Below are 25,465 nucleotides of genomic sequence, written 5' to 3'. Positions count from 1 at the left end.
AATGTTTGTAACATTACTATTTCTAAAAACACCGCTGGGCTTGGGTTTATGATCAAGTGAAGGGAGCTGGGAGCAGATCCCGGAAAGCACTAAGTGCCCGTGACTCACAGGTTTCACACAAAGTGGTGGGTGTTGAACATCTCCCAGCACAGCACCAGTATCTCTTTCCCTGATATATTTTGGGAAAGCAAGTACTGCCTCATCATCAGTTGCTCAGCAGGAAGAGGAGTTAGACTCATCTCTTGCATCTGTGTCAGTTATTTTTGCTGCAGACCTTCTCTGGTTTATTTCCCTCCCCTTGCTTCTTTTTTTTTCCCTTGCAAGTGGCAAACATCAACAGTGGAATAAACAAAAACCATCTCTGCGTTTTGTAATGCCAAGTATTTTTCACAGGCTGTACTGCACAACAGGAGACAAGAGTAGCCTGATATCTGCTCAAAACATCAAAACACTGGTGATAAGATCTGAGGCCTGAGGCACAGGCAGAGATGAAACACAAACCCAAGAATCCGCCTCCCTCAGCGTTCCCAGGATCCCCAGCGCATCTCCCTGAGTAGAGCAGACACAAAATAGCTGCAGCTCTGCACAAGGCCCACAGATAGACATTTTGGAGGAGGCAGGAGAGACAAAGCAACTTACATTTCTTCATCTCTCCTCCACACATAAAGCAAGCCAGCTCTGCAGTATGCAGATGCCCTTGGAAAGCTGACACATTTTTGGGGGAGCTGCAGGCTGCTTCTCCCCAGAGCAAAGAGGTGCACACGCCGCATAACCACTCGGCACTGCAGCCAGGCCTCTGCTCTCGCTTTCACCTCTTCAAGGGGATAGCTTCATCCTCAAGGAAAGGAAGCCTCTGCTGGAGAGCAACAAGCCTGATTGCTCAGGGTATCAGCAGCAGAGCAGGCAAGTGATTCACGCTTTCGGTCTGGCACAACACAAGTGTTGTAACAACAAGGGGATGCTAAGTCAGATGGCCCTGCCTCTCCAGCTGTGAACTGCCATGAGGAGCTCCTGAGCGCAGTCCGTGGGCTGGGTTTGGTCCCAACTGAGTCATCCCACCGAGAACTGCTCTGCCTGAAGAGCAGGCCAAGGCTGACATGGCTCCTGCTCCACCCCGGAGCCCCTGGTGCACCAACAAGGCACAGGAATGCTACAGGCGAGGGTTTATTCCTCCTGCCACGTGGCTCCTCTTCCAGAGGTGCTGTTCAGGTGCTTCAGCCCAAGTGGAAAGGCATCTCATCACCCTGCCTCACTGCCTTTCCCCATCCCTCATTTCCTCTCAGATGAACAGATCTCAGCACAACTCCTCCCTTGGCCCAGCACAGCACCTGACCATCCTGCTGCACTAAAACAATTCCTCAGGAGTCACTCACGGAGACACAGTCCTGGGAGGTGCCTTGGGAACCACAGACAAGGGGCAGTGTCTGAAGCACCGACCTCTTACAAGCACACTAAAGGAGTAACTGCTTGGCAAGCATCTCTCCTTGCTCCCAGCTTCAGGATCCATGGACAAGATGAGCAGGAGTAAAGCTGCAGCTCCACAGACTCCTGCAGAGATCAGCCAGTCTGCACCAGATGTGCTGCTAGACTTGGGTGTCTGGATGTTCTCACATGCTGGAGAGCTTAAGACATCCCAAAAGCAGTCTGTATTTTTAAACTCTTCCTTAAGGCAGTCACATCTCCTTTACTGAACCCCGCATTACAGGGCGTTGTTTCCCTCCCTCTTCCCATGGCATCCACGAGCAGGAAGTGATTCTGAAGGCTTACCCCTACAAAAACTACAGAGTAACGTGAACAAATAAGTGCTTGTTTCTTGGGAAAGATGCTGATCACTTCTCTTTGCAGAGAGCCCTACAAGGCATCCCACAGTCCATGTTTGTTAGATCAACAACAATCTTGGAGCTGCTGTTATCACAGCTGCTGGTTTTCACTGCAGCAGGGGAAGGGAAGGGGTAAGTTAAGCAGAGACAAGCCCCCAGAGGCACAGCAAATACTACCTACCATTGCTTTATATAAAGAGATTGATTGTCAGGAACCCACATCCCACCACTCTTCATTTTAAGGGGGTAAAAACGCCTTGCAAAAGAGAAGAACGGGTTTGCAGTCTCAGAACCCTGTCAAGGCCCTTTTAGATCTGTTTCATTTTCACACATAGCTCCTGGTGGCTATGGTTTCACAGGTCAAGCAATGCTCTGGGGGATGCTCTGTGGCAAACAGTGGGTTTGGCTGGACGGGAACCAGTGAAGCTATATGAAACAATTCAGCTGATGAGGCACGTGCAAGGAGAGTCAGCTCATTCCTCCCAAGCCCCAGCGGCTTGGCAGAGCCAGCAGGAATAAAGAGGAGGTTATTCTCCTCACTGGAGTCAGGAACAGTACATCTGTGTGTGGATGGGGAGCTGGAGATAAAGGTGGGTCCTGTGTCGCTCCTCCAGAGGCAGCACAAAGCAGAGCTGAGTCCTTAGCCTTCCAAAAGGGTAGTCTGGCAGCTAATGGGAAATAAAGCAAAGTTGCTCCTCTCCTAGGCAGCAAAAAAGCCCCACTCCCAAAAGCCAAGGAGCGAGTTCCACAAGGATATTTATTGTCCCAGTCTCCAGTCTGCTCTCCTCACTCAGGACTTAACCGTGATGGCAGCTATTCCCCAACCCAAGCAAGCTCCTGGCTGAGCCCCTTTTGCTTTAAGGCTGCTGGCAAAACATTCCCCTCGGGCCCCTCCCGGCCCACTGCTGCTGGTGGCTGGGGGTCAGCTTCACACGGCCTCCCAAGAGTTAAAGAAAACAAAAATGAGCCTCAAATTCAAGAGGGGAAAAGGGCTGGTATGCAAAATATTGAGCTCAACCCCAAATATGAACCAAGTGTTTAGTTATTTGAGGCCCCACAACTTAGGAGGCACCTTTAAGAAATTCTAAAAGCTTTTATTGTTGTCAGCAGCTCAGACCAGCAACATTTTTGACCCATTACTAGGTCAAATCATCTTAGATGCTGCATCCAAAACCAGGGACCTCAGGGATAGTTTAGTCTGCTCAGATAAAAAAGCAGCTCAGGCAAGAGCAGGAGCACAGAAGCAAAGAGTAGTCAGCAAGAGACAGATCTATCCCTCACCCAGAGTTAAACCCAAGAGCTGATGCCCTTGCCAGCAGGACACCAAGCTTTCCCTGTGTCTGTGCCAGAGCCAAGCTCCCTGTTCCTTGTACCAGCACCATAACTCCGCTCCCCTTCCTTATGCAGGGTTAAGGGGTGGCCAAACCCTTAACTGTTGGATAAATGAACTCAGGAACAGTATGGGGAGAACATGGAAAGCAAGAACAACTCCCTTCCCCTCCTTGGCATGCAGGGATGCCAGAAGAAAAGGGCTGATAGCAACCAATCAGTTAATCAGCTCATCGAGAGAGGAAGGACTTCTTGGCTGTTGTTTCAGGGGAAGATAACCATCAGTGTCACCAGCAGAGGAGGGGGAGTTCCTGGCTCCACGCTGCTGCTGGCAGGCTGCAGGCTCAGGCAAATGTCTGCACAAGCTCCTCAAGTCTGGGAGGTCCTTCGTTGTTTTTCTTCCCCCTTTTCCCCCACCAGGGAGAGCAGACCCCTGTGGAAGGCATGCTCTCATTCTGTACTTTAATGTGTCAATCAAGCCATGAAGATCTGTGCCTCCCTCCCTGCCACCAGCCCACCAGTGACTCACTGCTGCAGCTATTGTCCCCGAGGGATGGACTGCAGGAAACCGGCTTGATCTTCCTGGATAAAAGCTGGCACCAGCTGCAGCTGCTTGGGGACATGCAGCTCCTCACCAGTCCCCTGCCCCAGCCCTCCAGCAACACCTACCACAAAAGCAAGGAACCAGGTCTCTACTCCCAGTAACAGCGAAGTTATGCCACAGTTGGCTCCCTTGCTCATTAAACAGGGAGGTCACAGGGAATACAAAAAGGCTCTCCCTGAATATACTGCATTTTCTTCATAATCCCCAAGAATCAGGACAGCAGAAAAGGTGATTTTGTGGGAGGAAGGTTGGAAGCCTACTTGACCGACAAAGCACTGGGCAGCAGCAGATGGGGAAGGGCAGGTGTGGGACTCGTGCTGCTCCCCCTCGCAGAAAACACTGCTCTCCAGATAAAACCTCTGGGAAGTCAGCAGCCAAAGGAGGCTGCCACTGAGAACAAACAAGGGGTTCCCCCAAGCAGATGCCCCCAGAGACTTGGGTGATGCCGGACACGCTTCCACGGGCGCAGGCAATAACACACAGGAGCTCTCTCTGGGGCTGGCCCCCAAAATGAAGGGCAGGATGACAGAGGGAAGAGTGAGCAGGCATCACCAGCTGGCCCCTGCTCAGGTGCAGCCCACATACAGAGGAAAAGCCAGCGTGCCCCAATCCAAGTGCCCCCAAGCTGCCATCGGGGATGGGAAGCACAAGGCCCTGCTCCAGGGACACGCAGCACCAAATATCCTGGTTCCTGGTGCAAGGACAGGCTTCCTGCAGTCCACCAAGGTCCCGAGCCTCCGGGGCAGGCTGGCGGGGAAGAGAGGGGAACTGCTTACATTGGCAAGCTGCAGGAACTCGGCAGGAGCATGGAGGGAAAAGGATACAGTTGCATTCTTCTGGAAAGAGGGAAGTCAGCAAAATCTGACAATTCAGGAGGGGCTGCAGAGAGTGGGAACGAGCATTTGTCTTCAGGCAAAATGTTTGGCTAAAGGTCAGCACAAGCTCAGAGCACTCACGGTTCCATGTATGCCAAGAATTGACATAAAAGACATTTCCCTTCATAGGTTTCCAAAAACCACGGACCTTTCTATTTGGAGGAAAAGTGACTAATGCTTCTAACAGCCCCTGATGTCACAAACTGCTAACCAGCAAAAGAAAAAAAAGCTGGACTTTGGGGATGATAAGGACCATATGTGCATTCCAGCAAGGCTTGTAAACTCACTGAAGGGGGGGGGGAAAGAAAAAAGGAGAGAGGAAGGAAGGGAAAAAAAAAGAAAAAAAAAAAGACATAATGTGACAAACAAGAATGAAGACCATCCAAAGGCAGAGCCCAATGAGAACCAGATGCTCTCTGCTTCTCTGGCCAATCTCTCTCCTGACAGCAGGACGACGTGCAACTGCCTCTGACCGCCAGTGTGAGGCCGAGGGAATAAAATGGGAGCTGCTGCTCATTCTCATTCCAGCTCCCCACACCGACCGCTCCACTCCTGCTCCAGAGGACAGCACACAGGTTACTGTGATTCCCCTGCCCTTGGTCTAAGGCAGTGCCACACGCAGGGAAAGGCAAACCTACCCCTTTGAGCATCCCCAGGCAGACACAGAAGAGAGGGCAGGAGCTTCCTTCAGGTGAGCCCTGAAACGCAGCGCAGTGACACGACACCCAAGCCAGGCTGTGCCTGACACCAGCTAGGACCAGAGAAAGTCCAGGCTTAGTTAGACTTGAGAATGTGTCACCTTCAGAGCTAAAAACAACTCTGATGGGAAGGACAGAAACTAGCTGGGACACACCAAGAGGACATGTTGCTATACAGCCATGTCTCTCAGTTCTTTGCCCTTTCCAAGCCCTTCTGGCTGCACAGCCCCACACCACCACAGATACTGGCACAGTCCAGCAAGGCAGCAGAGAGGAAAAACCCAACATCCATTTCCTTCTGTATTTCACTGTCATGCACTTAAAATAGCCTTGGAACAGCTGCACCATGGGCGATTAAGTCATTGGATCTATACTTTGCTCAAAGCTGGAGGCACAGCCCGACATGGGACCCGACACAGAGGGAAGGGTGGTACGTGAACTCGGCAAGATCCCAGTCACACCCACAGACAGGAGGGAGCTCTCTGGGCCACTGCCCCCAGGGACAAAAAAGGCAGAATTAAGACAAAGCTGGCAACAGAGCAGCTTACCCCATTGCCAGGTTTCCCTCCAACCTTCCCCAGGCTTGCACCAACTCCAGTCCGGTTAGGGCTGTGCACAGAACCAGAGCAGAAGAGGGATTTTTGAGAAAGGAAAGCAGCCCAAAGGGCTTGCTTACAAAGCTGTAACAAGGCAGCACTGTTCCAATACCTGACTCAAATTAAGGGCCTCTGGGACACAAAAAGCAGCAGCTTTCCTTGAGGTAGCGAAGGCACAGCCCAGCAGGGCTGCCTCGCAGTTCCTTAACCCCATGTGTTCCTTCCCAAAAAGCTGCAGCCATACATCAAGGGCGTGTTTTGTCAGCTCCTATTCAACAAGCCCCAGGACTGGAAGGTGCCCCAGATCGTGCTCTGGATAATTAATTATCCCTGGGACTCACAAGCAGGCTCCATGTAAATACAGCACCCTGCTGGCTTGCTGGGGTGGGGGACACCGTGGCTGCCTGGCACACGGACACGCTGCCCATGTCTGCACAGGCCTAGCTCCCAAGCAGGACACTGGAGCTATCAAAGCACACAGCTTCAGAACATTTATTTACCACTTCTCCTGATTCTGGACTAAAGAGTTCAGATGTATCACAGCAGCTCTCTTCACACCTAAACCCTGAGGTAACATGGATGTACGTACACACGTGGCTTATCCCATGCCCAGGTACCACAGCAGTGAGTATAAACAGGTCCTAACCTCCAACTAATCATCACCCAGCTCCTTGAAAAGGGCTTTTAGAGTCCAAACAAAATGGGAATTCCGCAGGGAAACTTCACCGGTGCAGCATTACCAAGGAAGAGTCAGTCTGGTATCAAGTGGATTGAAAAGAGCTGGCTCAGACCAGCTCTTCTTAAATTCATATGCAATGTGTACGTGCATATATAGCACTAAGGTTGTTGAGTAAAAGGCCAGAGAAAACATCTTGGGATTAGCAAAGTCTGGTGTTAACACAGCAACAGGTACACTTGAGCATGATTCTGACCAAGTGACCAGAAAACAACAAGGCAAGAGAACCAGCTTTGGATGAATTCATGGCACGGTCTAATATGCTGAGCTTTGAGTCACAGCCCTCGTGTCTGCTTCAAAAAGGGAAACAGAACACACAGAGCCCCTTATGGCACACAGAGCTCTTCCAGGGCGCCACAGAAACCCATCAGCATGAATAAGAAAAGGTCAGCAATCAATAAATATTGAAAATTACAAATACTGTTTGCCTTAAAGCACAGGTTTTCACCTTCAGCTAGAACGAAAGCGGAATTAAGTTGGACTGAATCTGCATGCAGAGGAAAAGGTGAAGGTTTACTCAATTACTTGGCTGACACTTTTGGAAATACTGGTCCATAGACTTCAAGCTCTCAACTGACTCAAAGCAATAAACTTCCCCACCTGACTTCAGCAAGTCCTGGTTTTCCTGCCTTCAACAGGGAAAGCCAACACTAAATTTTTTATGAATAGGAGCAATTCTATATTTCAGCTGAATTACTTCCTTCCCTCCACCTCACCAATTCCAAATTTTTGTGGTTACCTTGAAAGACCATGTTCTGTCTTTCCAAAAACTTTACTGGCCAGAGTTCCTCCAGGGAAAATCCTGATCTAGGTCTGCAGCACAGCCATAATGCTGGGATTGTTAGGAGACAGGACTAGAAGGACACCCTACATCAGGTTTTTTTTGTCCTCCTTGTGTTTTGCTGCACTTATAACTGCTACAGAAACTTCACATTTCTGGAGTCGAGAGAGAGCACAAGACAAAACACATTTCTCACATGCAGCACACAGCCAGGAATGTTCCCACAGTCCTCTCCATACCCATCACTTGCTAAGGGGCAGGACCACAAAGACGTGTGATGGCCACCACAACCCTGGTGATGCCCCAAGCCATAAAGAGTCTGGACAGGACACCGGCAGTTGCCCAACACACACTGCAAAGCATCTGAACTCCATAAATGCATGGTTAAATAAACATTTACAGCACCAGAAGAGAGGATTAACTCCCTACTCACAAGGAATCCAAGGATTAGCTTGACAGCTCCAGTTTTTGAGTTGGAGCTGAGATAAACCTTTCATTCCAGAGCTTTAAACCAAATCCCAGAAGTATCAAGAGTCCCATGCTGCTGCCCCACGCCTAGGCTCTGGAGTTTATCTTGTTCCTGCCCACCCCCAAAAAAGGGATAAGGCTTTCCTTGCATTCCAGCTGCTGGTGACAAAGTAACACAGTGTGAAGGACGTGACAGAACAAGTCCCCATCACAGCACAGGCCACCAAGGTCTCTCTCTGACGCAGCACAGCCCAACTCCCTGCAGCAGCTGACCATCCCTGTCCTTTCCAGGACACATCCTCAGCCTCCCCTGCAAACACACGGAAACAAAGACAAGGAAATCCAAAGCCCATGGTGGCTCCAGAAGGTGGCTCAGGCAGCACCATCCCCCTACAAGAAAAGGGTTTTTCCACAGGAGATGAGCCTGGGAACCCCACACAGCGGGGAAGGATATTCCCCTCAATTACAGGCAATGACACCCAACATCAGGCTTATCTGACAAGGTTCTTTTGCAGGGTCCTCTTCTCCAAACACCTCTCTAAGTGAGGCAGCAATTCCTGGGGAAGAAAACCAAAAATGCCATAGGTGCAAGTGGGGTTTTATCATAAAGGGAACGAGGCCACAGCTGGGCAGACACAGCAGCCTCCTGAGCTATGTGAGCGCAGCTTCCACCCCAGGGCTGGATCCCAGCAAGGGGCAGCGTGCACAGCGCTGGCAAACAGCAATGTCACAGCATCAGGGATTTCAAGCAGGTTTAGAGCAGATTTATTAGTGTAATCCTAATAGTGCAAATCAAGTCAGATACAAAACTGGCATAAGCCACTGCATATGGATAAACCTCCCCATGTCCCCCTCCATCAATGGCTGCTACTAAAGCACAAGCCTGTACAGTCACCCTTTTCCTCCTTCCTCACTGCAAGGGCTTTGGAGGCTCCAGTGGCACCCCCAAGTCCCCTCATGTCACAGGTTCAGATGCTTCCAAGTCCCTGAACCTTCAGCCAACTGGTAGTTTCCATAAGCTTAGCTTTTGTTGCTGAACAATTTTCCTTTCTGCTCTAGAAAAAGGGACATACATAGCTCAAACCAAAAAGAAACAACAACAAAAAACCCAACAATGAGGACAGTGTCTAAATGTACAGCACAAGGAAATAAGCAAGAGAAAAATATTTTCCTTTTGGCTGTTGCTAAGTTCTGTTAACACTAACTATTATTTGAACATCTACATGTAGAAAACGACTATTCCTAAAGGAAAGTCCTAGCAAGTCTTTCTAGACACAAACTGACATTAGTGGTTACATTCCAGATACTAATTAAATGTCTCCTGCAACAAGAAAATTCTCTTTGGACTTAGAAATAATTCTACTTGATACAAAACCTGCTATCACCTCTGTGTTTGGTGTGTTAGCTCCAGAACCAGACTTCCCCTAGCTGCTGCTTCTTCCCAAGTTTCCCATCCCACCACAGTCTCTGGCAGAGCTGCGTGCTCAGGGAGTTCGTGGTATGCGTCAAATCTCCAGAACATTTGAGGATTATGTTGCATTTCAACCTGTCCACTGGAACAATGGGCATTTGTAACAAGAGAGGCAGCCAGCAGTCATGTACACACACAGCAGAAGCAACATTTGGCCGGCAAGTGTGAGGGAAGACGTTTTCAAGGCTGGCAAAGGGATAAGCTCCATGAGGAGAACGAGTTAGCCAGCAGGCAGGCAGCTGCTCTATCGTGTGACCGAGCCTAGAGGCATCAAGTGCAAAGAAATGCCAGGTAACACCGATCAAGTGCAGCAAATCTCCTTGGAGCCTTCTGTAATTATCTCAAATCCACAAAGATCCTCACAGGTAAGTGGTGCACATCAACTTTCTGCAAGAGTGAAGGCTTGCAAAGGGGCAGCTCCCGCCTAAGGTTCCCCTCAGCTGTGAGGATACACTTTGTTATTAAAACCAGACCTCAGAGATGTTTTCAGGCCTGCCACAGAGCAGATGGATAAGCAGAGAGCAAATAAACCCCAATTAGTGGGAGACAGGCACCGATGCTGCCCTATGCGCTGTCAAAGGCTTCCCATCCGCATTCCGAGGCTCCCATACACCTTTGTGAGCCGGACCTCTGGCTTCTGCTATCTCAGTCATCCTCCGGCTGTCCCGGTGTCGCGACAGTTTAATTAAAAGCAGGAGCCTGAAAAGCTGGAAAGAGGCCTGGAGTGCTGCTGGGTTCACATCCGCCTCTGGAGCCTGGTGCCGGGGAAAGGCTGCACAAAAGGCGCCCAACACCAGCTCCCAAGCCAGGGGACAGGTCTGTAGTGGGACCCAGCTGCCCTGGAGCTGCAACATCAAGTGATCTGGCATGTGCCCAGACAGTCCAATGACCTGGAACAAGGAAATTCTCCTCCCAAATGACAAAGATGCTGCTTGGGAAAAACCTGCAGCTAAAAGCATCTCCCCGTGCTGCTCCCCACTTGTGTGGTGCCGCAGCAGACGCATACTTAATGCATTTCTGCTACTTCAGAGTGTCCTGCCGAGAGCCCAGCGCAGCTCTGCACAAGGGCCAGGCTGGAGGAGCTAAGTGGGACACTTCCAAACATTACCCTGCACTAATCCAATGTTATTTTTCCCACAGCAGCCCGCCGCTCACAAGACCGTTGGCAGAGCTTCGCAAACCACTGGCATTCACCCACATTCTCTGGAACAGCGTTCTTCCAAATTCATAAATTATTCCATACGCGAACTGCCGCAACACCCATTAGCTGTTGGAGCAGTCCTGCTAGAAGGTTCAACTGGAGCCAGTATCCACCCCCACAGATTAATTAATGTTGGCCACCACATTCGGCTTCGACCGTCCACCCCGGTCGTGTTTGCAGAAAGCAGAAGCAGTTGGATTCAGACTGAATTTTCATTTCTGCCCTCCTGTCAAGACTTGTGCTGTAGCAAAGCCATGCCACTGCTTGTAACAGAGCAGGGTTAAATGAAACCCACACGTCCAGTGGGATTCTCCCTTCACCCCAAAAGCAAACAGACTGAATTCTCTGGAGTACTATGCCTCTGGACAGTCCAGCTACTCGGATTTCTCCAGAACAGTCGAGCTAAACACAATCCAAACTCTTGCAAGCCTGTGAGTGCAGATGATGCATATTGCAGTGCTCTTGGTTGAAATCCATAGCTCAAGGACAGCTTCTGGAAGGGAACATTTTGCAAGGCTGTTTCTCTGAATGGCCACAATAAGCAAGAGGAGCTGCCGTTAGCTTGCACCTCCCGCGGTAACTTTAGGCTGTAGCTTTTTGTGCCCGCAGTACTTGGATTCCTCATCCTCTTTTTCCCCTCAACTCCTCTCTTTCCCTGGAAGCACCAGGATGGGCAGAAGGGGACATCAGGCATCCCTCCACTAGCAAAGGCCTGTGCTGCCCAGGCTGGCCGGGTGTGCCAGCACGCAGCAGCTGAGCCCGGGTCCTGTGCGGAGAGAGAACGGCTGTGACAGATGAGCAGGCTCCGCTGCGCCGGGCTCGGCTCCTGCAGCAGCCCGGCTCTAAAGACCTGACAGAGCAGGTAAATCCTGTCACAAATTTATGGAGCCAAACCTAAGGATCGGGGAAGACAAACACACCCCAAGGCAAACGAAGGCTGCTCCAAGCAAGCGCTTCCTGCAGAGGTCTAGGGAAGATGAGTTCACATGAAGGAGCTCCCTGCTCTGACATGCTCTGTAACTCCAAGTGCCGCCTATCCCAAAACTGGGGCACAATTCCCATGTGCGGTGCACGCTTTTGCCCTTGGCTCGAGTTATTTAATGAGATAGCAAAGCGAGGGATCTGCTGCTGCATATTCTTCATTAAGATTGCAGCCTCCACCTCCACGTTGCTCAGAGCAGGAGGTGATGCACGAAGCCACAAGCAGCCCTGCCTGGCTTGCTCACAGCCCAGAGCAGCTGGGGTCTGACAGATAAACACCTGCTGAGCAACTTGGGAAGCCTTCAAAGAGGAAGGCTAATGCCCAGCTCTTCCTCCCACGGCCGTCCAGGAGAAGGGGCTGAGTCTGTACACGCAGCACGAGGGTTCCCACATCACTCACCAGCACAGCCCAAGAGCCTGTGCCAGCGCCTGGCCAGCAGCACATGCCGACCCCAGAAGAGTCAGTGCAGGCTGGAGCAGCCCTTCCTCGGGTGATTGATGTCTTAATTCACATTTTCCCAGGTCTCTCGGTAGCCCCTGAGGGTGCCAACTGGAGCATAAACCTCAAGAGCGGGCTCACACAGCCTTCCTACTTACACAGTACCCAGAGGATGGCACACATCCAGCCAGCTCCATCCTCCTTCCTTCCACCCAGCACCACTGAACCCCAAATGCTTGGACACAATCCTCCTCTGCAAGGCAGGCACCAAAACGGGAATACCAGGCTCCAGCCCTGAGCAGCTTCCAATTGCCAAGATGTTTTGGCACAGGCAGCTCAGGAAAAGATACATTTACCACATACTGACAACATCCACACAGCCTTCCCCTGGGACTCCTTACCGTGTGTTTTACATAGGGACCAACCACCTATTTCACACCAGAAACATTTTCTAGCCTGTGTGAACTTTATAGTTCCCTTCAAACTGAAACCAGGACAGCACATAAACTGTATCACAACTAGCCTGGATTTCTACTTCTGGCCTTCTGGCTCAACCCTCTGGAAGAAATCATCAGGTTACTTGGTTAGGCTATGAAAATCCTGCTTTCCTCAGGTTATATCAAAATCTTGTAAAGTACATCCCACTGGAAAAAAAAAAAGCTTTTCTGAGCTCCATTCCTGGCAAAGCCAAACCTAGAGGAAATGTAGCTGTGTTCACCAACAGACAGGAGTCTCACAGCAAACCACAATTTCAATTAATGTTTCATTTAAGCAACAAAACACCTCAGTCTTTGTGTTTAAATGGTTCTGGACTACACCAGAGAAATTAAGTACCTCTCAGGAATCCTCTGTGTGAAAATTGCCCTCAACTGCACTCACGCAAACCCAGAGAAACAAGGTCAGAGTTACTCACAGTGCTCACCTTTAAACCCTTCCTCCTCATTGTTACATCTCGAAAACACAACTTGCATATTACCCTATTTGAATAGTTGTTTTGCTGACAGTAGTTTTAATTAAAAGCATTAATCTGGTAATGCCCCTGCGCCACAAGAGTTCACTTGGTTTGGTGCAACAGGGCGAGGTCCGCAGAGGTGACTGTGCTGTGCTATTAATTCACTGATCACAGCTTGGCACCTCACAAAACAAGGGAGGGAATCATCTCCTGCTTTATACACACACAAACAAAGGCACACCAAGACAAAGGCATTTGCCCAAGACCACACAGAGGTCGAAACACTTGCAGCATGTCAGCCGCACGAACCCTAATCCCGAGTGGCTCTGGTAATTACTGCTCTAATAATTAATAATTGCTTGATTCCAAATGCTGAATAGCAGGAGTGCTTTCCAGCTGGGTGAATATTCAGCTACCTGGAAACACACAGCCCAGGGTCCCCTGACAGAACTGCTCAATCACGTATCAGAAACCGACGTGAATCGTTCCAATTGTTCACTGACCATCAACTGAGCGTCCCGGAAGGGGAGGCATTTCTCAGAAAAGTTGTTTATTCTTTTACTTTCAGATGGGTTCTTTGTCATTCAGAGAATCAGGAGAGTCTACCACAGCTTCGCTGAAGAGCTGCCCCACAGCCCAAGTCCACACTTCTTCCATGAAGGCTCTCCACAGCACGAAACATCTCCCGGATCTGGTGCCACTTTTTGTCTCTGCTGGACACCAGGGAGTTGTGCTGCCATCACCAAATCCTTCTCTCCCCCAGAAGACTGAACCAGGCCTGCGAGAAAGGCAGGAGCATGTACGGGCTCACTCGAAGATGGAAAGATTTAAGGAGCAGGGGGAGAAAAGAACTGACATAAATTAGGTCAAATGCTCCTGAAAAATGCCAGTTACTTTATATATAGCGACAACACTCTGATATCTTTTAATCTCAGCTTGCCATTGTCAGATATTAGCTGAAATCCCCTGCTTTTGCTTTGGCTGCCATATTAAAGTGGCATGTATTTAATATTAATGAGGCAGATGAAACAAAATGAGACTAGGCTGGCATTTTCTGTGATAAAAGACAGCTTGTGGTAGAAAAGCATTCATTTAAAAGCACTAGGGATTTCTCTTGGCTTGGAAATTACATACAAGATACAGGACACCAACAAAACCCTTTTCAGATGTAATTAAAAATCCCAATCTTCTGATTCTATAGGCTAACAAAGGCATAATGGTTGATCAGTTGTTTCTTCTGCTAAGAAAAGCACACTAGCAGGGAGTTGAGTTACCTGGCCACAGCTGTGGGAAGCTTTAGATAAACTGCTGAAGCAAGACTTGAAAAATTACTTTCCTCACCCCCTCTCTTTGTGCTTATGCTCAGGCAAAAAATCTCAGGGCTCAGAACTCTGAGTGCCCGAGAAAGCAAAGGTATAATGAGGCCTGCCATAGGCCAACCCAGACCTGAAATGGATTTGAAGGAGGAAAAAGCAGCAGCCAATGGATGTGGTGATGAAGTGGTGTGATTTGTCACCAGACGATATCACAAAATCCCTGCACCTCTTGGGGCCTTGACATGAAGATTTGAGGACTGTGCATATGTTCAGTCCCAGATGGCTGTGTTAAGCCTTATAATCACTCCCAGCATTTACAGGGACCAGTACCTGCTCGCAGTATGACAAACTAATCTTTTTGCTGTAAAAACTCACAATGAAACAGCTTCCAATTATTTAATTTGACAGTTTCTGACAATACCAGCCTTGACACCTCAAACTAGGAACAAAATAACAACAAAGACTATTGGAATAACACTAGCCATGCTGTTTCTGTGTTCATTCTGCAGATATCCAAAAAATTTAATCCTACCAATTAAAAGGAGACAACAGAGGAAAGAAAAAGATTTAATCATAGAAGAAGCAAGGAAAGGAAAATCCAACTACATTTATTCACAAACTCTTTACTGGCATTTCCTAGACACATCCAGGTGATGTGAGGAAATCCATGTTCCTGTAGGGAAATGCCAGAAATAAGTCAGTCATAACCCTGGACCTTCACCTTTCCAGGTTGCAAGTCTCTCATTTCCAAGCTAGTCTGTTGTCTGCCAAATTTTGTTCTAGAAAAATTAAGCCAGGACCATCAGCCTGGCACTGTTCATCCATCTGAAAGCTGCCAAAAGCTTCCAGGCTGACCCAGATGAGAGGAGAAGGGTTTACACGTGGGCTGAAGGGAGATGATTTGCGTGCATCAAAACGCAAAGACGTGTCTGCAGTGGGAACCTCTCTCTGGAAGGTGAAAATCAGCCCTGCAACCCCACCTCTACTGCAGTTCACACTCTGGTACTCCCTGTGAACCCCTCTCTGCGCTGCCCTGCCAAGCCACAAGCTCACCAAACGAGCCATCTCCCCAACTTGATCCTTTAACTTTCTCTACAGAGCCACCATCAGCCTGCCAGAAACTTCATTCAAGTCAAGTTCATGCGCTTACACAAAGCACTTTGCACACTTGCTGCGTTCAACACGTCTGGCAAATGAGTTCTGTAGAGCCTTTTGCTTGCACAGGACGTTGTAATTCACTTGGCACCCAGTGAAGCCACCAGTGAAACACCCAGACTTGGTGGAACACGCTCAGAGCCACAGACGGCCCCAAACAGCCGAGCAAGACGTTTAAAAATATCCCGCTCAGGAATCAAAACAGTTCCTCGCTTCCACACCCTTCACGTGAGAGAGGTTAATATAATTCCTGAAGGAAAGACATGAGAGGCATGCAGATTTCCAGGAACAATTTATATTAGAACTACTGCTGTGCACAGGAATCAGTTCCCAGGAGCCGCTGGCAAAGCGGGGGCAACAACTGTGGCAAAACCAAAGTGTTTTTCAACCAAGCCTTCTTCTGTTAGCTTGTGCCAAGTATTCATGAGCAGATCTGGTAAAGAAATAACCCACAATTACAGCACTTCAATAACATATTTCCAGCAGCTAGATCCCATCTGGAAATAAACCCAGAATCAGAAAATCCAATTAGACAATAGAGAGATCTAAAGAAGCTGTAAGCTCAGATGGAAGAAAGCACCAACTCCTCAAAACAGCAGCAGTCTGCTCTTTGACAGCACTTTATGTGGGATGCTACTACAGAAAAACAAAAACCTTAAGCCTGCAAGAAATGATGCAGCTTCTTCCTATTTTCAGACACTTCCAAGAGCTCTAATTGCAAATTCAGATCCTAAGCCTGTGTCTCCAAAAACACGGGCACAGACTGTGTCTTTAAGTAAGGAGTCCCAAAGATAGCTCAAGACTCATGAATCACAGAGCTCAGCAAAATAACTGTCCCTAGCAGGGAAAGGCCTTTGGACTACAGCTTGTGCCAGCAGAGCACCAGCATAGATGGAATGAGCAGAGCGCTCCAGAGAGGGAGAATGCATCTAGAAAGGCTGGGTACTGCTAAAGGAAAACCATAGGGAGTGTTTCTTCCTTCTTGTGGCTCTTCCTTCACCTCACATAAGGCCAAGTGGACCCACGTTCACCACACCTGCCCAAGCTGTGGGCAAGAACAGCTCTGGCAACAGAGTCCTGGCCCACCAAGTCCTGGGTCTGAACCAGGCACCATGGTGCTGAGGATGGGGAAAGGCACCCAGACCGGATGAAGCAGCCAAGAAGGAACATTCCTTATTCTCACTGCACAGTGGGTGCAAACAAGGACTTGCACTCCATGGAGCAAGAATGACATCTGGGATAAATTTCTGTTAAGGCTGCTGTTAGGTAGGAGAGCGAGACCCCAGAGTTGGTGCTGTGTCTCTGCTCCAGAGCCTCCTGCAGCAGCAGCAGCAGCACTGAACTCTCCCCACGCCGTGGTGTTTGTCTGAACCATTATTACGCATCGCTTACTCCAGCGGGCTGGAGAGCTGCTCACAGAGCTGGAAGTGAAGGCAGCTACACTGAGTACCTAAAAAAAGCTTCGAGTACTATTGGGAGGCCTTTTCTTGTTTATTTTTATATCACCTGGGTGCATCCCAACTGTTCCACGCTGAAGCTGCTTTTGAAAGAGCTCCTGCAGCTCACAGAACCGAAGCCTGGAGTCAAACCACGCCAAGGGTAAGGCTGGATGAAGCTGCAGAGTTTGCCAAGCCAACAGAAGACCCCGTGCCCTTGGCATCCCTCCTGCCAAGCAAGTACTGAGCTTGCTTCACTCACAGCCTCACGCCCATGCTCCCAGAACCACCTCCAAGAGCCACACAAAGGCCACAAGAGAAGCAACAACCCTCAGATGGCTTCAGAGTGGACAGCCAGCCAGGAAAGCTCTCTCTCTCAGGCTGGGAAGGGGATATATAAAACAAGCTTCAGCACTGAGTAAATATTTTATTTCTCAGATTCATGCTGCTTATCTAATCAGTCCCCATCATTATTTTAGAGGCCTTACTCAGGCACTAAAATTGCTTCCCCATCATCTCACCTACACAAAGTAAGGACTCTCCAAGTATCTCCAGCAGGTCCTGACTCCAGCCCAGCTCTGACTGCAAAAGCTAGAGGTCCTGAGTGTGTGGTGGGCTGGACACACGACCTGCCCCGTGACGGAGGCTGTGCTGAAATCAAAGCAAGCAGGTTCCCACCATTGTTAACATCAATGGGAGCAGCAAGAATTGTCTGAAAGAATTTCCTACTGCAAACAAGGCAGCGAGGTGAATAAAGGAAACAAGAAGGCCACAAACTAAAATACACTCCTGTGTGTACCACCCAGGGCTGCTTCCTTGGTGCAGACAGCTGAGCCAGGCCAGGCCCAAAAGCCCCATTTGGCAGCAGCAGGCAAGGAAGCCAAAAACCCTGTGCCCTGGCCACCTCAGCAGCCCAAGCAGTGCCACCCACAGCCACAGCACCACCACATTCACTGTGAGGAGCCTGCAGCCCCCCAGTGCAGAGGCGTGGGGCACCCCTTGCCTGGTGCCCATCTCTTGTCCCAGGCCAGCGGGCATGGTGGCCCTGTGGCACCCAGCAGCACACACAGATGTGGCTCTGCAGAGGTGCTGATCCCAGCTCCTGCTGACCCCAGCGGGTGACAGCAAATCTGCTGCTCAAAGACAAAGCACAGAGGCTTCAGCCCTGCTCTACCTTCCCATCTCCCTCTCCTTCCTCCCCTCCATGGAAACCAGCAGTCTCTCATTATCAATTATTTTTAAGACAGATTGAAGAGTAAGAATACACTGTGCTGTTCTCATCTCCCAGTTACTGTTTTCTATGGTTCCCATGCAAAATCTGCATTCCAGCTTCATTTTCCTCTCAGTTTTTGATAGACTTGTAAAGGGGGGCATGCCAAGGTACACTCTTGAATGAACAAGAGTCTCACTCCTGCAACACAATCAAGCTCTGGATCTGTAAACATTTAGGATAAACACATAAGGAGAAGGGTAGATAGGCCAGAGCCCTCCTCCATACTCTGATCTACTAAGAAATCATCCAACACTGGTCAAGATGCTGGGAATTAATCCAAGAGGAAGAAAAGTGTCCCCTATCCAGCACATCTCAACAGCTTCCAGACTGGAAGTGCCTTATCTCACACAGAGCCCGGATGAGCACAGCATCCTCTCAGCCTGGTGCACGTTTAAGCACATGCACAGCTTTCATCATGGCAGCTCCCAGCACCAATCCTGCCAAAACTTTGCTTATGCATGCCTTGCCGTTTGCATGCCGAGATCAGTCTCCATTAAGTCCAGTGAAATTACAGGCAGCACATTACACATGTGCCTTACATCTGTGGCATCAGGGCCTTAAAAAGAAAGCTGCCCATCCTACCAAAACACGCCCTGCTCGGCTACAATTAAACACAGACACTTCAGAGCAGTGTGCTGAAGTTATTTTTTTATGCATACTTTTACAATTAGCATAATGTCATATCCTGCCAGGATGTAAAAGGTTGTGACTCAGGAATGTTATCATCATTTTAACTGACTCGCTTTTGGTTTCATTCCTTTCCTTTTCCTTTCCCCTTTCCTTTAATTCTCCCTCCAACAAGATGCATGCCACTCATGGCTCCACTTAATCATATTTTGTAAGAAAGCTGGAAAGGCAAACGTTCACCAGTCTTGCCTCGCTCTAACATATAATTAACTACTCCTTCCAACTCCCTGCCACCCTCCCAGCAACACAACAGCAGCATGCAAAGTGGGAGCAGAGAGGATTAGATAAGGAGGTACGTAAGAGAGAACATCCCCAACGTCTCCTGAAAGCCAGCCACTGTCCCTTCTCCTCTTATCACCCCAAGATAAAACAACTCCCTTGTCCAAAAAGCACGAATTCCGGAGGATGGAGGTTCTGCCCACCAGCTGCTTGCGAGGAAGCAGAGTACCCTCCTCCTTCCCTCTCCCACATGCTCCTCTCATGCTGAGGGATGCTTTATCCTGCAATCGGCCCCACTGGACTGGACTCAGCGGTCCACAGACAAGGATTTGGTTTTACTGGTGCAAAACCCTCTGTGGATGTTGTTCTGGGATGGCCCATGGACTCGGTTTAACGAAAATATCCCACGAGGCTCAGGAGCAGCACCAGTTTAACATAATAACAAAATAAAAGGGCCAAACGCATCCACAAGAACAAACAGCAATCACGTCCTGCAATAAGCCACGTTCCTGAGCCTATTCATGCTGCTCAAAAGTTACCTCTCCACACAAAGCCAAAAGGCTCTGCTTGGCAATACCCTTCAGCTTGCCCTAAAAAAAAAACATCTGAAGCCTTGATTTCAATGCATATTCTTACACTGAAAAATAAACTTCAATTTCCAAGCATGCTTTAGACCTTAAGATCAAGGAAACATTTCAGAAGAAGCTTTACAAATAGCTGGTATAATTTATAGGTATTCTGTTAAGGAACACCAGCTCTTACTGTGCTTAGTAGCACAACTTCCCCACCTCCAGTAACACCATTAACCCCATCTCCATACATTTACTTTGCCACATCAGAGGAAACATACAGCCCCGCAGATCCATAAGCACATAATAAACGCTAAAAGAAACTTCTCTCATCCTGGTCACGTCTTGAACGCAGACCATTTTCTTATTTTGAAAGGGAGCCACATTCAAGTCCTCCGCTCGTGGGCAACTTCTATGTTACTCCCAAGCACTGAAAAAGTTACCGGCAAGTCGGTCGAATCTCTCCCTCCCCCGGCCGACGATGCACAAAAGTGCATTCAGTCTGGTCACGGTGGAGTTTCATTCAGGTCTCTGCAAGCTGGATCCTTTTCTTTTTCGGCATCTTTTCGTTTTTGCGGGTTTGGGTTTTTTTTAACTTTCTCCCTTGCGCGGGGGAAATCTTTTGTCTTTCCCAATGCGAACGTAAAAACCCTCCCGGCCACCACGTCCCCAGCAAAACGGTCACGCCGGAGAGCGCAGGACACGCGTGCCCCCCGAAGCCTTCCACGCGTGCCGGGACTGCCGTGCCTCGGCTCCCGGGGAGCGCGGGCACGTCCCGCCCGCCGGCTGCCAGCCCGCACGGGGCACAGCCCTTCCCGCTCTCAGCTTTTCCCATCGCTGAGGGAGAAGGGCAGAAACACGCGCAGCAAGGCACCAACCCCTCGGCGGCGGCGGGAGCACCCCCGCCGTCTCCCCGTGCCCGCGGGGCTCCGGGAGCAGCCGCCCGCCGCGGCCCCGCCGCAATCCCCCGCCGCGGCCCCAAAACCGGGCCAGAGAAAGTTTTGCGCGGGCTCCCCCGGCCCCGGAAAAGGGCAGAGGAGACGCGGCGGGGCCAGCCCGCAGTGCCCTCCGGCATCGCGCCCCCGCTGCCCCCGCAGCCCCCGGCGGGCACCGCACCCCTACAGCCCCCGGCACGGCATCCCCGGCAGCGCCCGCCGCCGCGCTCCGGAGATCCGCGCTCGGGCGATCCGGGCCCGGCCCCGCGCCGTCCCCGCCGCCCCCCGGCCCCGCGCACCGCCGGTCTGCCCACGGCCACGGCCATCGCGCTGCGGTGCTCTGCGCTGCGCTGCCGCCCGCCGCCTGTGCGCTGCCTGCTAGCACTGCAACATGGCCACCCGGCGGGGAGGGCCCATGCGCAATGCAAAGGGGCCGGGCGGCGAGGCGGGACCCCCCCGGCCCTCCCCCGGGGCCGCCGGGCAGCGCGGGCGGGCGGGCGGCACCGCCCCGCCGCTCGGGGAACCCCGAGAGGCTGCGGGAGCCGCGGGGGGCTGCGGACACTGCCCGGCGGTGACCCCGCTGAGCCCGCTCCTGCCCACGCCCCCCAGGCCGGGCCGCGGGAACCCGTCCCCTAAACCCCCAAGGGGCTCTCTCGCCCACCCTGGCAGCCCCAGGGCTGAACGCACAGACACGGCCGCTCCGGAGAGCCTTGCAAAGAGATGGCTAAGCCAGCGATCAGCACGGGCCTCCTACCTGCAGTTAGGTGAAGAAGGAGTGCGGGGATTCGGCAAAGAGCTATTTCCAGCAAGGAAGAACACAGGAGCCCTTAACTCCCTTGTATAACAGCACAGAGGACAAAACGTAGCACCTCAGTCCTCTTGTTTCTCTGAGCACTTCTGTCAAACACACACACACACACAGTTTTTCAACAAATTTGGTACAATTTGTTACTGCAAACAGCGGCCACGGTGCCCAGTCGCTCTCCCACTCCACTAAAGGATTTCCAGGGATGAAGAGAAGTGTAGCTGGCTCCTTGGCACTCCAGCTGACAAACACTTAACATCCTGGTGCTGAGCATGATGTCCCTTTACCTAAAAAAGGGGGAAGTCTTAGGTCTAAGCTCAACATGTCTTCTTGCAAATCTTTGCCCAAAGTAGTGATAAAGAAAGGGCCCTGCACTGCTTTGTGAGACATAAAACCCCAAACAGAAGACAAGAGACCCTATTTGCTGCACACATGAAGGATACACTGAATTATGGACACACCAGAGCTACCCCCATATATGAACATCCATAGAATCAAAAGAAAAAAGCCAGCAGAATAAAAGCTGAGAGCACAAGTAAATGACCTGGGGTAGTGGTAAGCAAATGGAGCTCTGCTGTATGCTTACCATTTGTAGTGCCTTGGAAGTCAAGCCTGTACCTTTTCCCTCCAAAAGCCATTTCTGTATGGCTACGTAGTAACACATGGCTGTTTGAAGAGGGCTACAGAGTCCAGGTATCTCCTTCCTGCATCTTTTATGATTGTGTTTTAGAGAACTCAGGAGCTGATCTTGGAGTGGTCACCCTGAACCAGAGCCCATGGGAGTGCACTCAGTGACCCTGCTCCTCACCAGTAGCTGAGGATCTACACCTGGGCAGTGCCCTCAGCTTGACACAGGTGCAGCCCTGACCAGCAAAGCTGCTACACCAACAGACATCCAAGGGTGTCTACCAGGAACATTTTGCAAGCACAGCTGACACGGTGCTTTTTTCACTTTAACATGTTAGGCGTTCATGCCAGTATCCGAGGGAGGCTTCGCTATTAGACTCGTTATTGCTCTTGTAGCAAATTCCTCCTGCACGCACAGCTCCGGGTGAGGAGCAAGGAAATGCACCCGGACCAGTGCAGCCTCTAGTGGAAACCTGGTGATCCTATCTAAAGAGTTGCCCTCGTGGCACCTGTGGGTGAGGCAGACAGAGCTTCCCCTCGTCTGGATTAGAGATGCATGATACTCCTGCATCAGCATAACTCAACCAACACGGAAACCTCCCGTGCTCACAAAACCTTGATGTGACTCACCGTGTCCTTCCTTGGCCCGGAGCTGGGAGAGCTGTGGCCGAGTTTCTTCTGTGGTACTCATGCACATACACCTTCCTGGGTATGGCTGGCTGAGCTGAAAAAGAGAGAAGGGGGAGAAAAACATCAGCACAAAGAAATGTTCTGCAATCTTCCTAGACCTCAGCCAGTGCAGTTCTTTTCAATTCCTAATGTTCGGTGCAGTTCCTTGCAGTTTCATACCTGTTGCTAACAAATCAACACCCAGGCAAAGGGAATTGCCAGCCCCTCATTCTAGAGACCCCATGGGAGCTGTTTCAGTGCTTCCAGAGCTGGGCATCATTTTGCAGACAGAGCAGAAAAAGGGGCTTTAATGCCCTTTTGTGTCCTTACAGGGCAATTTGTCAGTTAAAGGGGATGAGAAGGTACACAAGCAGACACAGAAGTCTGGTAACTTCCCTCCATTTTAAAGACAAACATGGGTACAGAGCTCCCTAAAGGCAACATCTTCTAGGACAACAACAGAAACCTACAAGATTAAGTGGTGGGCTTTTCTTTTTTCCCTTTAAGGTTGACATAGTGTTTGATCTTGCCTCCATGTTGTGATTAGTTCTACTCGGTGCTCACTCAAATTTCACCCAAAGAATCAAAAGACCTGCTGCACCCAAAACCCCCAAAGAGGGTGAGACTGAGGTAGATTCAGCCATTCTGAAGAGCCCTGCCCACAACCAAAAGCGACCAACTTGCAGACAGGGTAAATCATTGGACAATAAGCAGAAGCAAGAGTCTCTTAAAACCTCTCAGCATGAAGTGGGTGATGAAGCAAGCCCAGGTAGCAGGGCTGTACTTTTCCCTGCCTGCCTGCAGCATTACACCCCCTTAAATCCAAAATGTATTTTTCAGCCGGGGCTGTGAGGGGAATCGGCCCTTGAATCAAAGGGATCTACCCTCTCCACAGACAAAGGGCATCACCAGCCTCTCAAATTGGTCACAGCCAAGGGGACACCTCTGAAAGCCTCCTGCTTAAGCCTTAGTTCATTAAGCCAAAGCAACACTTCCCATAGTAGTGTTTGCCACTGCCATTTATTTGGATTTTTTTGTCTTCACAATCTACCCTCCTTTCCTATTTGTGATCACGGTTACAACCATTCTGCTCCACTCATTTCCTCTCAGTGGCTTCTGCTCAGAGCCCGCTGCTAACAAATGCTGTTGTGACTACAATCCAGGGCTCATCAGAAGGGGAGGGAGAAATGTATTCATGCCTTGGAGAACAGCACTGAAGGAATGTGCAAAGTGATAAAATACTAACACAAGCCTTACCCTCTCCCCAGCACCTGCACCTCAGCCAGATGAACACCATGGATGGGATGGAGCTTGTACACGGCATCCATCACAATCTCTGTCTGTGGTTCGTGAGGGCTGCACGCACTTCTGGGTTTGCAGCAGGCTGGAGGATATTCCAGCTGCTTACATGACAGGCAGCTAAAAATATTTATGGATAGCTGGGAGCCTGCAGCAGAGATGGCTTCTGAAGTGTGACTTAGGGCCTGATCCAGACCTCTTTAAAGCCAGGGAGCCTACACTGAGCTCAGTCCCTCCCTTCTCTGACTGCAAGACAGAAATTCCAGCACACCTTCTCTCCTACACTTTCTACTCACTGCTCAGTCCCCAAACTGCTTGGGGCATGGGCTATCATATGTTTGGTGTGCACAGGGCACACTGCCCATGGGGGCACTGATCTTACCCATCCCTCTCAGCTGTTATGAACACACTTGTGCTAATGGCATGGGCAGTTCTGACCAAATGGAGATCCCCACAACAGTACAACCTGTGTCCAACCTCTGTCAGCCACGCAGCAAACACAGAGATGAGATGAGGTGAGATATGATTTGACTACAGACACTCTGGGTATTTGTGTGTGGTTGTCATACATGGGTACAATCCCACACACTTGTAATAACAGCTACCCCAAACCACAGCACATTCACACACTTTTATTGCCAGTTTTCCTAAGTCACTGAACCAGAGGGCAACTCCGGTTGGGAGGCACCTCCAGTGTTTAGGTGTCTCATGGAGCGTTGAATGTCCCTGAGGATGGAGACCTACCTGCTCCAGCCAACCTGTTCCCATAGCTGACCACCCTCACTGTAAAACAGTTTTCTCTCACACACAAATGGAATTCCCTGCATTTCGGTTTGTGCCTATCATCTCCTGTCCTGACACAATGACTGATAAGCACATCTTTGGTCTCACTGCCCGCCACTTCTCACTTCTCAGCTCCGCCCGCCCCCCTAGCCTGTTTCTCTCCTTCGGTGTCACCTCTCCTCAGCGCTGTCACCCCAGCTCGCACGTCCACGGGCCGCCACCCCGGGCAAAGGCGACCGTGGGGTGGCGGCCCGGCCGCGGAGGAGGAGGAGGAGGAGGCGGAGAGGCCCGGCGCGGCAGGAGGCGGGTTTCCCCGCCGCACCTGGCTGCAGTGCCGAGCACCGAAGCACAGCACCGAGCACCGATAGCCGGCCGGCGCGGAGCATGGCGCGGGAGCTGAGCCAGGAGGCTGTGCTGGACTTCCTCTGGGCGGCCGGGGGGCGAGCCCCCAACACGGCGCTGCTCCGCCACTTCCAGCGGTTCCTCCGCGACCCGGCGCTCACGGAGCAGCAGCGGCGGGAGCGCCGCGAGTATTTCAAGAGCCTCGTCAACTCCTTGGCCACCGTCCACCCCGCCGCCGCCCCCGGCGCCTCCAAGGACATCGTCCTCCGCCGCAGGTACCGCGACCTCCTCGATGAGGAGCTGCCGCCGCCGGAGGAACAGCGGGAGCAGGAGGAGAAAAAGAAGGAGCCGCCGGCCCGACGCGACCCCGACGGGCGGCGCGGTCCCCGCGGGGAGGCG

General features: G+C 50.8%; 2 protein-coding genes across 5 annotated transcripts in view; one reads left to right on the top strand and one right to left on the bottom strand.

Annotated features, from left to right (window-relative positions):
* SEPTIN11 (septin 11) overlaps positions 1-22,025 on the bottom strand; it is a 47,646-nt gene extending 25,621 nt beyond the window's left edge. For 2 of the 4 annotated variants that reach the window (XM_033513964.1, XM_033513963.1), the window contains exon 1: positions 5,267-5,293. In XM_033513964.1, the coding sequence (XP_033369855.1) occupies positions 5,267-5,278 (12 nt within the window). In that variant the 5' untranslated portion in view covers positions 5,279-5,293. Of the gene's footprint in view, positions 1-5,266; positions 5,294-20,840; positions 20,956-21,932 lie in introns of those variants that run through there. The other 2 variants (XM_033513965.1, XM_015623716.2) reach the window with 2 other exon arrangements.
* Positions 22,026-24,160: 2,135 nt separating this feature from the next.
* SOWAHB (sosondowah ankyrin repeat domain family member B) overlaps positions 24,161-25,465 on the top strand; it is a 3,354-nt gene continuing 2,049 nt past the window's right edge. The window contains exon 1 of the mRNA XM_015623632.3: positions 24,161-25,462. Coding sequence (XP_015479118.1) covers positions 25,109-25,462 — 354 coding nt within the window. The 5' untranslated portion in view covers positions 24,161-25,108. The remainder of the gene's footprint in view (positions 25,463-25,465) is intronic.

Source organism: Parus major, chromosome 4 (assembly GCF_001522545.3).
Source record: "Parus major isolate Abel chromosome 4, Parus_major1.1, whole genome shotgun sequence".
Classification (NCBI taxonomy): domain Eukaryota; kingdom Metazoa; phylum Chordata; class Aves; order Passeriformes; family Paridae; genus Parus; species Parus major.
This window is presented reverse-complemented; position numbering and strand designations above follow the sequence as displayed.